The sequence below is a fragment of the Elgaria multicarinata genome, chromosome 5, assembly GCF_023053635.1.
Source record: "Elgaria multicarinata webbii isolate HBS135686 ecotype San Diego chromosome 5, rElgMul1.1.pri, whole genome shotgun sequence".
Taxonomy (NCBI): Eukaryota; Metazoa; Chordata; class Lepidosauria; order Squamata; family Anguidae; genus Elgaria; species Elgaria multicarinata.
In genome coordinates, this window is record NC_086175.1 from 68,708,233 (window position 1) to 68,724,916 (window position 16,684).

The window sequence follows — 16,684 nt, forward strand, 5'->3', positions numbered from 1 at the left end:
CAGCCGGAGGGCTGTTCCCACTGCATCTGCATCCCTACTCAATGGCACCCTCAATTTGGCGTTTATTGCTTGAGTTATTAGGGTGTGCCTGGGCACACCTGGCACATCCCTTGCATACACCTATGCCTCCTGGTCATACTCTGCAGTAACAGGGGTACATGGGCATACTGCCTCTGATCCTGGAAGTAACATATAGCCATCAGGACTAGTTTCATGGATAGCCTTATTCTCTATGAATTTGTCAGATCCCCTTTTAAAGCCATCGAAATTGGTGGTCATCACTACCTCTTGTGGTAGCAAATTCCATAGTTTAACTATGCCCTATGTGAAGAAGTATTTCCTTTAATCAGTCCTGAATCTCCCACCAATTAGCTTCATAAGATTACCCCTCTATAAGAGAAGGAGAAAAATGCTTCCCTATCCACTTTGTCCACATCATGCATAATTGTGTACACTTCTATTGTGTCTCCCCTTATTTGCCTTTTTTCTAAGCTAAACAATCCCAGCTGTTATAACCTTTTCTCATATTTTTTTATATTTATTTATTTATTACATTTTTATACCGCTCAATAGCCGAAGTCATAGCCCCTTGATCATTTTAGTTGCCCTTTTCTGTGCTTTTTTCAATGCTACAATATCCTTTTTTAGGTGCAGTGACCAGAACGGTACACAGCATTCCACATGTAGTAACACCATAGATCTTTATAAAGGCAATATGATAATGGAAGTTTTATTCTCAATTACTTTTCTAATTATGCCTAACATGGGATTTGCCTTTTTCACAGCAGCCGCACACTGGGTCAACATGTTGTTTGTCCACCACAACACCAAGATCTGTTTCTTGGTCAGTCAGCGCTGGCTCAGATCCCATCAGCGCAAATGTGAAACTGAGAATTTTTTTGCTCCAACTTGCAACTCTTTACACTGACTTATACTATTGAACCGCATTTGCCCTATTTATGCAATTCTTCCAGTTTGGAGAGATCATTTTGGAGCTCTTCACGGTCCCTTTTGTGTTTTTACCAACCTAAATAATTTGATGTCACCAGCAAACTTGGCCACCTCACTAATCACTCCTAATTCCAGATCCTTTATGAACAAGTTGGAAAGCATTGGTCCCAATACTAAACCCTGTGGGACCCCTCTGTTTACATCCCTGCTTTGAGAGATTTGTCCAGTTGTATCCAACAACTCATCAATAAAGACACACATACATAATATTAAATATTGCTCAATATTGTTTGGTATTAATGCAGTTCCTCGTATCTCATACCTGTTCTCTAGAACTGAGAAGCTTTGGGTTTCTTGGGGAAAGCATGGGCAATGGTCGACTGAAGTTTTTGGATGATGTCACAGATGTAATACGGACACATGTAAGTAGAGTTGTCTTTGTACAATTCATATTTCTCATTATGTTATATTAAATATACCTTCTGTTCCTAATGTATCAATTGCACATAACTGGAGGGAAGTCAGATTTGCTGTTAGTCAAAGAATGGCATTTGAGGGACTACAAAGATGTTACAAACTGATTATTATATTAGAGAAATAAGAGATTTGTCCCTAAAGCTTTGACATGATATGGGGAGGGGTGAGGGTTGCAAAATTCTAGCTACGATTGAACAGAGAATCAGATGTACTTATGTCTGTTTATTTTACTGGATTTAAGCACACCTAATTTAGAGCTGAATTGGAGCTGTTGTCTAAACACACTATTTAATCAATTCAATTAGCAACGGATTTGAATGGATTTGAAATGACCACTAATAACAATGCCCACAATTTAATAGAGTTAATTTTAGGGTTTAATCCTATGTATGTTGAAACAGAAAAAAGTCCTACAACTCCCAGCATTCCTCAACCAGCATAGCTAGCTGGGGAATGCTGAGAGTAGAAGGACTTTTTCCCTGTCTAAATATGCATAGGATTATGCCGTTAATGGGAGTTGTACAGATAACAGAGTTAAAGATAGTCTAGTCAGCAAGGTCAGGTCTAATGATAATTTTTTCCTGTCCATAACTTCCTAGCCATGTTCATTTGAATGTCAATAAAGCAAACGGGTGCATTTCTAAAACATCATCTATATTTAAAGGAACTAGTATAAAATTAAAATATGAAAGACTCTCTCCTCCACCCAAATTTCTGAAGACGTTTTGTTTTATTGATTAGATAGAAGATTGGGGGCCCTACGATTTTATTTTTGGTTCAACTCCTCCAGTTGCAAAGTCCTATCAACATCCTTCTGGTAAGAGATGCAAACGTATATAAAACTGTAAATATTATTAATAATTTTGTGGCTCTGTTCCATCCCAAGTGATTTAACATTTTTATTGGATTGATCTCCACGCTTCTCTAAAATAGGTTAGACAAACTCCAGCCCTAAATAAACATTTACTTTGGAATAACTGCCACTGATTTCAGCTAAACTTACTTCCATGTAACTATTCATAGGATTGTTAGCCATGCATCACAATGCTAAGCATGTTTACTTAGAAGCAGGTTCAATGGGTTTACTCCATGGTAATTGTGCACAGGATTTCAGTCAGATATTCTGATCCTATAGGCCTGAAATGGCAGCATATCATCACCTCAATGCTATTCCCTTCTAGCCAGACTTTGAAAACAAAGCAATATCAATAGGAGAACGAGGGAATGTAGCAACACTGGCAGCCACTTCTACAGCGTCTCTGGTGTCACTGCTACCATGCGCCAATTATAACCATGCTCACGTCAGACATGTACTGAAAGCACCAGTCAATAGCCAAATGATCCAGTGACCTTGGGCCAGATCTACACCAAGCAAGATATGACACTTTGAAAACGGTTTGAAAACTGCCTATGGAGTGTGTCCTGGGCCTCAACAGTTGTCGCTACTGTTATAAACCATTTTAAAACAGTAGCATAGATTCTGCCCTAACCCCATGCACCGCCCTCCTTCTCCCCCCACCCACGTACCTCCCTCACATACGTTGCAGGAAGGCAGCAAAGAACTGCTGATAATGCCTTACCTAGTCCAGACCTCTATAGCAGAAGGATTAGGAGGGCTAGAGCCACAGGGCTTCCAGCAGACAGGCGTTCAAGGCCATAGCTAGACCTAAGGTTTATCCCTGGATCGTCCAGGGGTCAAACCTGTTCATCTAGGTGACACACAGGGCATCCAGTGCTCAGGCAGGGGCGAACCCTGGATGATCCCAGGATAAACCTTAGGTCTAGCTGTGGCCCAAGTCTCCCCACAGCCCAAATACAGAGAGCATCAGTTGTCAATGCTATTCCCAACATAACAACCAGACAGTTCCTTAGCCCAATTGTTAGGAGGAAATCCATACTGACCTCTGAGTCAACACAGGATTCTGACTAAGCTCTTCCCTTCCTCTGCCGCATCCCAATCCCACCCATTTTTGCCCCTTGCACTGCCAGCATGATGGTTACGCTGGTATTGAATAATGTCAGCACAGTGGTACTGTTATATTGACATGAATCCACTAAACTGATGCCATCAGCCCAGTGCTGTGTAGTGGACTGGGACTGGGGAGACCCAGGTCTAGTCCCACTCAGCTATGAAGCTCACGGGGTGACTTTGGGCCAGTCTCTAACTCAGCCTAATCTACCTCCCAGGGTTGTTGTGAGTTTAAAATGGAGAGGAGAAGGACCATATACGTCACTTTGGGCTCTTTGGAGGAAAGGCGGGATATAAAACTTACAAATAAAGAAATCAATTTATTGCTGCACTAGTTTAAGGCATGTAGTTGCAATTGAATCCTATTTTCTGCCCATTTTCTGCCCAATCCAATCCTATTTTCTACCCATTGGCCATAATTTAAGGTTAGGATCACATTGTAAGACTGGGGAAACAATTAGCCAAGACATCTTAGGTATAATATAAGACACACAGGGGTTGTTGGATTTTTTTGTAAGGAATGGTATGTTCAGTCTCCAATTGGGTTCTGCTTATCTATACATATCACACCCTAAACTGCTTTGGGGCTCTGCAGTCTTGACAGCATTCAGGCTGGTGCTGCTAGGAATAAGAGCTGGGCTGAATTGCTCCTACATAACAGCAAGTGAATTGCCCCAGTCTAGTTAAGTGTCCAGTCCCTGACTGTCACTCTCAGTGGTTGCAAAAGAGACAGAATAGTATATTCCTCAGATCTTCCATGGCTTTCTCCCTACCGCAGCTTGGAATCTATCTTTGAAGATAGGACATCGATGCAGAGTCACACTTTTGGTTTTATAATTTAATGTCTTTGTAAAATCTATTCTTTTATTGCTAAAAGTGGAAAAATCCAAAGTGATAACTTGCCAAGTTAAATTACATGTCAGATAAGAGTCCAAAATATTGTCCTATTTCATTTCAAATTTCATAAGGTCGTAAGCAACTGAGAAAGGTGCTTTAGGGTTTTGTGAACCGCCCAGAGAGCTCCAGCTATTGGGCGGTATAGAAGTGTAATTAATAATAAATAAATAAATAAATAAATAAATAAATAAGGTGCCATCATATGCATATTAAGGCAGGAAAAAGTCTGCCTAAATACAAATCACAGCATTCTCCAGCCAACCAAAAAAGTTATGAGACTTTTTTCTGTCTAAGCATGCATAGGATTGTGCCCTTAGTGTTTGTCACTTTTTCTTTTAAGGATTGTAACCTACTTTCCAAAGCTTTTTCAAAGACCACCTTCTGATGGTTGCCTTTCTCTTATCCCTACCCTCTTAAGCTTGGTACTTTTACCAGTACTTTCGTATACTTCAGTATGGGAGACCCACAGAAAGAAGCAACAAGCCATTTTTCTGGCTGTTTTTAGACAACATCGTTCTTGACGAAGAGGACAGAGATACAGCTTCTCGGTTTTTTCAGGTAAGAAGAAAAACAAGATGCTTTCCAGAAGGCAATGAGAAAATGGTTTACAATACATACAAACATAATTTAATAGAGATGGATCCATCTACAGTTGCAACTGAATGTAGCACAGATTACATGGCGTAAACAATTCCCATTTCCACTTATGCAGAATTTCACTTCATAATGTCTATAACCGGCATCATGTTGTGACTGTGGTGGCAAAGTTGCTTCCAATCCATGTATGTATGCACGTATTTAGAGAATTTATACTCTCCTACTAAACCATGTTCTTGAAGTGACTTACAATACATTCAAAACACAACAAAATAGACATTAGGGACAAGCAAAGTTGTATACAGATCTTTCCCCAGACCTCAGACGTTTCAAGTGCTGCTACTTTCCTGGAAAAAGCATATTTGTCCTTTGGTCATGACTTGCAAAGATAGGCAACCTGGTGCCCTCCAGATGTCAGCCAACATAATCAGGACTTGCTCCAAATCATCTGGAGGGTGCCAGGTTCCCCTGGCTATTGGGAAAAAAACTTTATCAGGGATGGGCAACTTGTGGTTCTCCAGATGTTGTTGGGCTACAATTCCCTTCACCTCTAATCACCAGGACCAGTAGTGAGGGTTGATGGGACTTGCAGTCCAGCAACAGTCATATAGATCAGTCCACTCTGATCTATATGATACTGCTTTTGAATAGAGTTTGAAAACTAAAGCCAGGGCAGAACTCTGAAACCATGGCCGGATCTACACTACTGCTTTAAAGCGCTTTATAACAGTTTTATAGCGCTTTAAAGCAGTTAAAGCGCTTTACAACTGTTATAAAGCGCTTTAAAGCAGTAGTGTAGATCCTGCCCAGGATGCTGATGGGAGCCCACCTTTTAGGGCAAGATACTCCAAAACTGTTTGATCTGCATTAGCCCCCGGTTTGTTTCTGAGCCAATGCTTATCACCTTTGAAGCCTGTCACAGACTTCAATCATTGAAATGTTTCTGGAAAATGTGAGTACATTCTTAGTGAAGTGGTCTTGGCATTGCATGAGAAGTTTAGTTCAAACTTTGAGAGATTTGTATGTTTTTGTTCCTTCAAAAAGGTGGAAGCAGTGCTCAAATATAAGCAACATGGAGACATCATCAAGAATGCAGTACACATCTGGAGCAATATCCCATCTGTTAACAGGTGAGCAACTTGTTTCTCAGAAATCTTTGCCATGATGCAGCATCTTCTTTTTGAGCCAAATCATTTGTAGAGAATTTCAAAGGTGGAGACATGATAGAGTATGGATGCAGAATACATTCATGCAAAGAAAGTTCACACCTCTGTCCAGCTAATCAAGCTCTCTTGGTTGGATGTCTATCAGGGGCACCATGAAGATTGAGGGGAGACATGATAGCACTCTTCAAATACTTAAAAGGTTGTCACACAGAGGAGGGCCAGGATCTCTTCTCGATCCTCCCAGAGTGCAGGACACGGAACAATGGACTCAAGTTAAAGGAAGCCAGATTCCAGCTGGACATCAGGAAAAACTTCCTGACTGTTAGAGCAGTGCGACAATGGAATCAGTTACTTAGGGAGGTTGTGGGCTCTCACATACTAGAGGCCTTCAAGAGGCAGCTGGACAAGCATCTGTCAGGGATGCTTTAGGGTGGATTCCTGCATTGAGCAGGGGGTTGGACTCGATGGCCCTGTAGGCCCCTTCCAACTCTGCTATTCTATGATTCTGTGTCATGTGAATCATGACGTAGCGTGTCGTGTGAACCATTCCTAACCATAGTGGCTACATAACCATAGTTTAAACAAGTTCATTAACCTTTTATTGCAAAAGGGTTAGGGGCCCAATCATGGATTAGTGTGTTGTTTGAACAGGCCCCGGGAGAAAAGGGAGAAATAACTATAATAGCATCATCTAATGGGGCCTATCTTTCATTAGTTAAAGCCTGCTAAAATCTATTCACTGTGTTAAACTACACAGGTTAGAGATCCAGGCATATTTTGGGGTAGAGGGTGTTATTTTTCTTGCAAGAACATTGGTTGTTTGTTTCTCCTCTCCAGCAAATATTCTGCTTCATCCTTGTACATGGATTCATCTCTGTTGGCAAAGACCATCCGTAGAACCAGAATTTTCTGTCAGCGTCCAGCTACTCTGATTAGGGAGTTTTTTGTTCCTTTGAAAGAATATTTTAGGGCTTTTCCATAAGACAGTCTTCACACTCCAGACCAAAAGATCGTAAAGGTTGCCAACTTTCTTGCCTGCCATCACAGCTGTGCCTTTAATAGTATCTTGATGTGCAAACATTAACAGTTAACAGTTAATTATAATTATCTCCATGGTGAGAAATTATTTGTTTTGATTTATTTATACCATGCTGCTCTTAATTGCATAAGAGCAGGCCAGGTTGTTTTTCTTTTAATCAGTTAGCAAGCTGCCTTAACAATTTTATTGGACTGTTCATGTAATTCCTATTGCAACTGTATTTTAATTTGATTTAAATTGGTTTAATTGGTTTTACATCAGGCACGTACAGAAATCATATTGTTTCTTTTTGTTGCTGTTTTTGGTGGATGCAATTTGATGTTGGACTTATTTATAATAGCAAAAGTGTTTGTAAATCTTTAAATGCAAGGATTTCTGCATGCCCTCATGAATATGAAGAATTATCACAACTCATGTCTCCTAATATTCTAATGAAAAAAAATGCTTCCATTTGGACATATTGTACTTGCACAAGGGTTTTAAAGAGTATTTTTTAAGAAATAAAGATTATTTTGTCATGAGAGAATCTGAAATGATTTAATTCAATGTGTTCGTACCCATAGAAGGCAACCATCTATAAAATTATTTGTCAGATCTTCCAATCAAGTGGCTATACTGATCTTTTTTATGTCCAAACTCCCAGGATTGAATATCAATTTTGAATTATTGAATTACAGTATATCCTAAAATATTCTGCCTGGGTTGAAAAGTGTATGTTAAAACAGGTGTTTCAAAAACAGAGCTAACATTTCTAGAAGTGTAGAAGCTCATGCTTTTTGCTCACCAAAACCTCAATTTCCTGGAGGACCAAGCTGAGAATGTCATTTTCCTACTGAAAGTATGTTTGCTTTTTGTGTTCATTGGGGAGGGGCATACCTCCATAGTCTCTGGGCAAGACCTTTGCAAATGTTTGCAGCACTCTAAAGAAGAGCCCCTGCCCAGCTTTACCTATCTGTGCCTGGTGATGCAATTTCAAAACAAGTTGTTTTATTAAGTTCATTAATATGTGGAAGGATGGGTTTTATCTACACATGCACTTATATCATTCTTTTGAAGTGCAGTGAAACTGACCAGATGAATTTGCCTTGATTCTAGACTAGAATCTATGTATGATCTTGCCAAATCAATTGCAGAACTCCATTGATTCTTATGGGATTGGGAGAAGCAACTCAAAAAAGGAAAATGATCCATCTTCCCTTACCCCAAACAATGCTTCCCCTCCCCCCCCCACACACACTACAATTATATATTAGTCAAGTTATAAATACATTTGTCCAGTTATAAATCAGAAGTAATGCTGTGGTGGAATAAAGGGGAAACCGCTCCCATTGCTATAGAAGAATAAACATCTGTACTCAATCTCTGTATTCAAATTGGATCTTTGGATGTGGGGGATTCACTAACGTAAAAAAACAACTAAAAGTGCAATCCTATGCATGTTTAGTCAGAAAAAGAGCCTATAGCTCGTAGCATTCCCCAGTTGTATGGGTCTTTTTCTATCTAAACATGCATAGGATTCAATGGTAATTACTTCTGAGTAGACTTGTTTAGGATTGCACTATAAATGGCTATACTTTGCAACCTTGTACAATTCCAGACTCTTTCAAACCATAGATGTCTATTTGGGGAAGAAACAGCATAAACAAGCTGCTGGGTCAGACCTTTTCATCTGGAACATATATTTCTAGTGAGTTCAAGACTGAAGCCCTTTTCTGCCTTCTTTCCATCATGAGAAAATATGCTAAAAATAAGTCAGCTTAGACACGTTCTAAGCTGAAACGTTCTTCATTGTGATGTACTCTGCTGAGAACAAATATAAATGAACACAAGCAATCCATTGCACGCTACCACTTATTTGCAATCCAAACCTTTTATATAGAATATATAAATTAGACTATTGAGCCAAAGCTAGTGATCAGCTGTTCATGTATTATTTACTTCCTAGTACCTTGTAGTTCTGTATCTTAACAATTAAGAACTGATGTGCCTAAATACTCCCTGGATTTTTTTAATGCATGCATATGTGCACATTAGTGCTTGGCAGTTCTGCTTTGGGAGATGCACGTCCTGTGATAATGTGAAGCCCTAAGAGTCCAAGGACTAGACCTGAATGTATGTGGGCAGGCGAAGTAGAGTCATGGATTGCCAAGCCAGAACCTAAACAGATCAAGAGATTATCCACCTAAATGGCAAAGGCTCAATTAATCCTGAAAAATCCCTATCAGATGTCACCCATGAACAGGTGATTGACCAACCTCTTGCATCAACGAATTATCAAAGGATTCTAAAGGAAGTTAACAATGAGATAAAACCGAAGGACGTGACCTGTTTCTATTCCATACATTGGACTATAACAAACTGTTTAGGGTGTATCTGATGGAGAATCCTTCACAAGGACTGAATGAACTAGCAGCACAAACCAAACACCCACACTAGATAGTACTGTTTTGCAAGATACTTCCTTTTCAGCTTCCTGTATTTGTGCTATGACATCTGGAGAAGCTGCCATTAGGAATTAACTCATGTACAAATTTCATTAGAAGTTTATATTAATTTTAAAATGCAAGCATTAAAAAGATGCCTATCTAATGATGTGGTCAACAGTGGAACCTTATTCTCCAGAAACAGGATTTCCTGGTGGGCTTTGGTTTAAGGGCAGCTGCTTTGAAATACTTCAAACTTACAGGGTAGTTTTTAACAAATGAGGAACATCCAGAATGACTTGTTGAACTGTGTTCTCTTGGGGAGATGAAAAATATATTCCCTTAAAGTTACAGACATCCAGGGTCTGACCTGGCTGATGCGCTAAGGTCCCCCATGACTGCACAACCACATATTTCACATATTGCTTAAGAGATATCTTCTGGAATATAATTTGCACACAGGGCTGCTTTCCAAAGAAATCACATTGCACTTGAACTGTAGCATCTTAGTTCCATTGGGACCCAGTGAATTGGGTCACAATGTGTGTTAGAGATTTATCACTGTGCTTTTGGTGAGAAGACCTGAATATTTATTTATTTATTTATTTATTTATTTATTACACTTATATACCGCCCCCATAGCCAGAGCTCTCTGGGCAGTTTACAGAAATTCTAAAATTGAGATAAAAACGAGTATACAAAATTTAACACAGAACATACGCACATAAAGCATTAAAAACCGTTAAAAAACTAAACATGTGGGTGATTAAGATGTGCTGCCATATGCCTGGGCAAAGAGGAAAGTCTTAACCTGGCGCCGGAAAGATAGCAGCATTGGTGCCAAGCGAGCCTCGTCAGGGAGATCGTTCCTTTTGGGCCACCACCAAAAAGGCCCTGTCCCTCATTGCCACACTCCGAGCTTCTCTCGGAGTAGGCACCTGGAGGAGGACCTTAGATGTTGAACATAGTGACCATTATTATTATTATTATTATTATTTATTTATATAGCACCATCAATGTACATGGTGCTGTACAGATAACACAGTAAATAGCAAGACCCTGCCGCATAGGCTTACAATCAGGAGAGGCGTTCCGTCAGGTATTTTTCCAGAAACAGATCAATATGAGCATTCACACCGCTCCAAGAAAACCAGAGATTCACAGAGGAATGAGGAGTTTGGCTGCATGCTAATTAAAATACATGACATAATTTACACTGGATCCAGAATTAGCTTTTTTAAAAAACAAAAAATGTTTTGCTGGGGGGAAATAATTACATGTCAATTCCAACTTCTTTTTTAACATTTTCCAGTGATAAACTCTACTGTGACCCTTTCCGCCACGTAAAGGTGCCTTTATAACAAAGAGTAACGCAGAAGGCCATTCAAATTTTTCTCATTTGATTTCAGGATTTCTTTGGACAAAATAATCACGTATATCTTATACACTCCCTCTCTTGTCCCTCCTAAAATAATCAGTAACAGTAACCTACTTCTGTTTATGTGTGCCTGCAGTGTTGGCTCCAGGTTTCTGAGGACCCTTGGGCAAGACACCCCCTCCGTGGGCTCCCTCCCCCAGTGACTCTACCCTCTCACCACCATTGTTTCCAGCGGCTATTGCTCCTCCTCCTCCTCCTCCTCTTTCTCATCACTTCCTTGCTTGACAAGCAGAGCTGGTGAGCAAGCAGGCTGTGGTATCTAGTGCTCCCCCTTCTCATCACCACAGTTGTCTGGGTCAGAGTGAGAGGCAGGTGAACAGGCAGGTTGCAGAGGAGGAGAAGGAGGAGAGCAGCTCCAGAGGCCTCTTGTCAGTGGGCCCTGGGCAGGGCCCAACCATGCCTACTCACGACACTGGCCCTATGTGCGTATGTGAGTACAAATGTAGGAATAGTCTCTCAAAACAGATGTTTGTTGAGCTCCATCACACCAGCAATTTAGTGCACTCTCACCATGCCTGATGTGCACTCACATGATGCAGTGCCTGTCCTGACACCTCGCCTCTTCCCCAGCCTTTTCCTAGAACGCCTAAAAAGTCTGGATTATTTTCCTTAAGTGCGTTTCATGCGCCCTTAAGCCACCGCATAGTGCTGCTGTGACAAGAGTCTTGTTGTTGGCTTGAATGGGTTGCATCAGGTCCTGGCAGGGAAAAGTGATCTCTCCCAGCAACAGGCTCCAAGCCACAATAAAAAAAACCCAAACCTTGCATCCCAGGCTCGAAAGCTTTTTTAAAAAATCGTACAATGCCCAAATCTCTGTAGAGACAGGATTGTACTCCCTTGATGCCCCAAAGAGCCAGACTAAAGGGTCGTTCCATTTTTGCCGGGCAGAAAGGTGGTCTGGTTGAAGTACTCATCAAACAGGACCTCCTTGTATATGTCTTGTTAAAGCAGGGAAAGGAGTAACCAATGAACTGGAGGGAGAAAGAGAAGGGGCGGGGTGAAGTGGAAGAGTAACATATTGGGACCATAAGCTTGACGCGCTCATGCATCGGAGGTAAAAAACACAGAGGTAAAGCGGGGGGGGGGGATTATGTGTGATGCAGCTCATTATCTCATTGCCATTGTCTTATTCTGTATACCTCAGAATACACTTATTTCACAGCTGCAGATTCACATACCCTACTGGATTTGGTCCCATAGTCAGAACATGATGTTATGTATACAATTCTCATCTCACCTCACCTGTGACTCTGCTTCTTGTACTCCGGCATCTGTTGCTGGCTTGGGACTGGATATGCAGTCCTAACCATATGGTTAACTTGGAAAATTTTCAGAGCATCAATTAAAGCTTAGGTGTGTGTCCTTTAGAAGGTGACAAGTGCCATCACAAAGCTGACAGCGCTGATCACCAGTTTGGTGCTGGGAGCACATCCCACAACCATCCATCAATCAGGACGATGCACATAGCTAGATGGAGAAAATTGCAACCCCAAGAATGCTTCTGCAACACCTTTTGGTTGCACAATTTATAATTGTATAATCTTGCACAAATATAGAGGGAGGAGGAAGAGATCAGAGACCATAAAGGAATTAATGGTGCCTCTACAATAGGGATGGGTAACTTGTGGCCCTCCAGAGGTTTTGGTTTACAACTCCCATCAACTCCCACCATTGTCTATGCTGGTGAAGGCTGAGGGGAGATGTAGTAGACACATCTTGAGGACCAGAAGTTGCCCATCCCTGTTCTATAGTTTCTAACCTAAGGCAGACAAACCAGTACACTATGTATGTTTACATAGAAAAAGTCCTGCAACTTGCAGCATGCCCCAGCCATCAATCCTCTTGGATCTGTCCTGGATACTCTAAGCCTCCAAACCTGGAGGAATGTGCCTCCCATTCTGCATTTAAGCTAGAAGGGCATTTTCGCTTGTCTGGTGGAGGCTTCGCAAAGGGGGATCCCTCATAGCCCTACATCCCGTCTCCTCCTCTCCCCATTCACAGGACATCCCCTTTTACCCCCTACAAGCTCACATTTGCAAGCTTGTAGCAGCAGTCAGCACACTTCATTCTGCACTGGCTGAGAAGGGGCAGGGAGTGCGGTTTCCTGGCCCCAAGCTTGGAGCCATGAAACAAAAATACCCTCGGAGACATAGGATTGTTCCTTCTGTGTATCCAGGATTACAAAGTTGGTGTCCAGTGTTTCATTCTAGCATCAAAATTATGAACCACCCAGAGAGCTTCAGCTATTGGGTGGTATAGAAATGCAATAAATAAAATGCCTGTATTACTAATTTTACTACTAACATTGTAAACTAAAATGGCTGAAATGGCTTTCATTACATTGGCAGTGACAAGTGGACTCAGCAAGCAGCTCTCAGCTTTTAATGTACAAGTTGCTACTACTTGCTAAAACAAACAAAATAGGGGAAGGATTGTGAAGAAAAAATATTTCTCCCACGGGAAACAGCTAGAACTTCCATGGCTCAGATCTCCTTTGGCCTTCCCTCTCATTTTTTGGCATTGGGTAAAGAGGAGGCTTCAAGTTAACCCTTGTTTTTAATCTCATATTCATTTTGCTTGTTGATATATTTTATGGTCTAAATATTTTTCATACAATGCCCAGATGATTGTTAATGGGTCATATAAAAGTGAGGTAAATGAGGGCGAGGACAATCCTATGCCCTCTATACAGCATCCCGGGGACCTAGGATTTTTCACTTTCTGGTATCAGAGGTTGGAACCAGAGCTCTGACCTTGGAGCCCAGAAACTGTGCCCCCTCGTAGTCAGCACAGTTCTCTCCACGCCAGCTACTTCCCCATGCTTGGAAATGGGGAAAAGTTGGCAGTGTTGAGGATGGGAAGGAGAGGAGACCAGGGAAGCTGTGTTACCCAGTTTCCTATGCATTTCCTGGCCTCCTTCCTCCACTCAGAAGCCCTGTGGCTAGATGGACAAAATCACCCATCTAACAGAAATGCAAGGCGTCCATGGATGGAGGCAAGGATCACCTCCAAGCTCCAGCTGCCCTGCATTGGATACTCAGCAACCTCTGACCTCTGCTTATCTCAATAAGCCAAAAGTTAGTAAGGTAGCTCTACTATAAATACTTCTTTATGTAGATATCATCCAGGTCATAGCATAGGTAGGAATCTTATTTTAAAAATAAAGTGGTCATATTATTAGATGAGAACAAAACAGGAATAACTACAGTTGATCTTTATTGTGCACCCAAGCAGAGAGAATTTATACTAGGACTTTTCTATACAGCTTGTTTACCCCAACCTAAATGCTCAGATTCGCATTTCAGGACACATGATGCAGCCTAACATTCGCCATAGCGCTGGGTTTTTAACGCGATAATGTACATATTCGCATTCGCAATTTACCGCGACTTATAGATCACATCCGAGTTTGCACCACATTATGGTTATGCATCTTTGGGGAGTTAGATCGCATTTTGACATGTGGGCAGAGTTTTGAGGGTAGGACAAAGTGATTGGGTGATTCCCTGGCTTCTCACCTATCACGTCCTCTGGCTGCCTCATTCCTTCCTGCCGTTTTGATGTTGAATTAAGATGGAGCTTTTAAAATGAAAACAAAGAGGGGGGAATGGGCAGTGAGAGACAGGAGACATGTTCAGTCCCCCGCTCGCATCCTCCTCTGCTGCCTCGTTCCTTTGCCCACTCGCATTTCCTCTTCTATGAATCTGCGGAGCTCCGCAGGTAAGATTTATAGCTTCATTCGGCTCTACTCTATAGCATCATAGATGCGATAATGCGCATGTGCGCATTAATAACTGCACTATAAACAAACAGGAAATAAATTGCTGTTGCTGCTGCAGTGTGATGCTCTTTGTCTAGATTGGAACCAATGAAAATTCGGGTTTATATTTAATGAGGAGCAATCCCGTTGTCGTATAGATGGGGGCCTGGCCACCCCTCAAACCTTATGATCATTTCAGGAAGGGCCTCCGATCACGCCATGTATCATATTGAAAGAATGTAATCTATAAAAGAGACAAGCCAATACATATGGTCTGACTTGATCACAGTTACTAATGTCTACATTTGTTATATCTTAACGAACTAAAACACATTCTGTAGGCGGCATACGTAATACAGTAAAAATGAGATAAAATCAAGAAATAAACAGGAATTGAAATAAGGAACTGAAACTAGACACCATAACATGAGAATTGCTGATAAGATGGAAAATAATTTCATTAAATTACTTTATTTATTTATTAAAGTATTGTAAAAGTGATAAAGACATAAGAAGCATAATGTGTCAAGGAATTTATTTTGAAGATTTATTTATTTTGAAGAGTTACACCCCAATTTTTGACTGAAAAATCCATCAGATGAATTACTACTGATGACAGTAATGTAAAACTGCCCCACACATACACACCCAACCCAAAAGCTGTCCTCTGGCTGATGCTGGGACCAGGGTATTCCTCCTACCCAATTCTTTTCTAGCCAATGAATAGAGCCAGGGCTGCTCTTCCCCTTACTGTGATGTCCTTTCTGGAGGGGAACATTAGTAAATCCTTTCCTTCTGGATATAGCTGCCAGGACTGTAGGTAATCCATACTTATTTTCTTTTAACATAAAAGAGGCTCTAATTTAACATACTGTTTGCCTGAAATATCTTCATCAGATCAAGAGCTCCATCACACCACCGTTTTATCGCACCTTTGTCCTGACTTGTTTACTGTTTTGTCCTGCAACACACATACAATGTTGTCCCTGTCCTGCAGTCGTCTCAACTCTTCCCCTCCATTTTCCATATTTTTCTAGAGCGGGGACAGTCCTTTTTTTCCTTCCATGCGGGATAAAAACGCTCTTCTGTCCCTGTGTATTGCCGTCCTTGCGCTATGTCAGAACGAACCGCTTTTGTGGAGGCGTGTTCATTGAAGGGCAGTCTTGCTGATGAAAGAGGAGGGCGTGCTGATTTACTCGAACGGACTTCCACTGCGCCAACCCCATTCTCATTGCTCTCTCATTGCTATTAGTCCCCCTCAAAAGGGAGAAACAGTGCCTAAACGATCAAATGCTAAATCATCAAAACAGTAGACAACAAAAAGAGTGTGGGGAGGAAGGTGCCCACATCCATTACAATGTCCATCAACCACAAAGAACCAATGAACTGGAGGAGGAAGGAAAAGGGGCAGAGTGGGGCAAGCACAGTGGTGATATCAGGAAACATGAGCTGGTGCAGGACAAAAGGTAAACAAGGCGAAATAAGTGACCAGCGCTTGACGTGGTAATGAAACAGAGGTGGAAATCGTGGATGCATACCAGGAAAAAAAAGTAGGTGTGATGGCACTCCAAGGGGAAGGGGAGAATCACAAACTATATATAAGGAACTTTGCATATGCTCAAATGTACTGTCTCCTTTGTTATTGCACCATAGTGGAAGGTCTCTATACATAAAACTAACAACTTTATGATCCCATAAAAGTTAGTTTCACTTCCTCTTAGCCAGTTTTGATTGCAAGTATTTCCACTTGCCATTGCACACGTGGGCGGGTGAGAAATAGCTGTTGATCCAAATCACCAAGTCTCTAAAATGCCTGAAACATTCTGAACAAAATGGGGCTTGGTTAGTGGTTGTTTTGTTTGGTTCTTGTTGATCCCTTTATTTATTGTATTTTGTTTGTATGGGTTTCAGCTGCTGCTGCAAGGCGGGATACGTTCCCCTTACAGCGCAATCCCATGTCTATTTAG

At 41.3% G+C, this 16,684-nt stretch overlaps 1 protein-coding gene across 1 annotated transcript in view; it reads left to right on the forward strand.

Annotated features, from left to right (window-relative positions):
- DNMT3L (DNA methyltransferase 3 like) overlaps positions 1-16,684 on the forward strand; it is a 38,758-nt gene that overhangs the window by 21,407 nt on the left and 667 nt on the right. Inside the window, exons 9-13 of the mRNA XM_063127692.1 lie at positions 1,285-1,373; positions 2,170-2,245; positions 4,713-4,852; positions 5,936-6,021; positions 6,895-6,950. Of these exons, the coding sequence (XP_062983762.1) occupies positions 1,285-1,373; positions 2,170-2,245; positions 4,713-4,852; positions 5,936-6,021; positions 6,895-6,950 (447 nt within the window). The remainder of the gene's footprint in view (positions 1-1,284; positions 1,374-2,169; positions 2,246-4,712; positions 4,853-5,935; positions 6,022-6,894; positions 6,951-16,684) is intronic.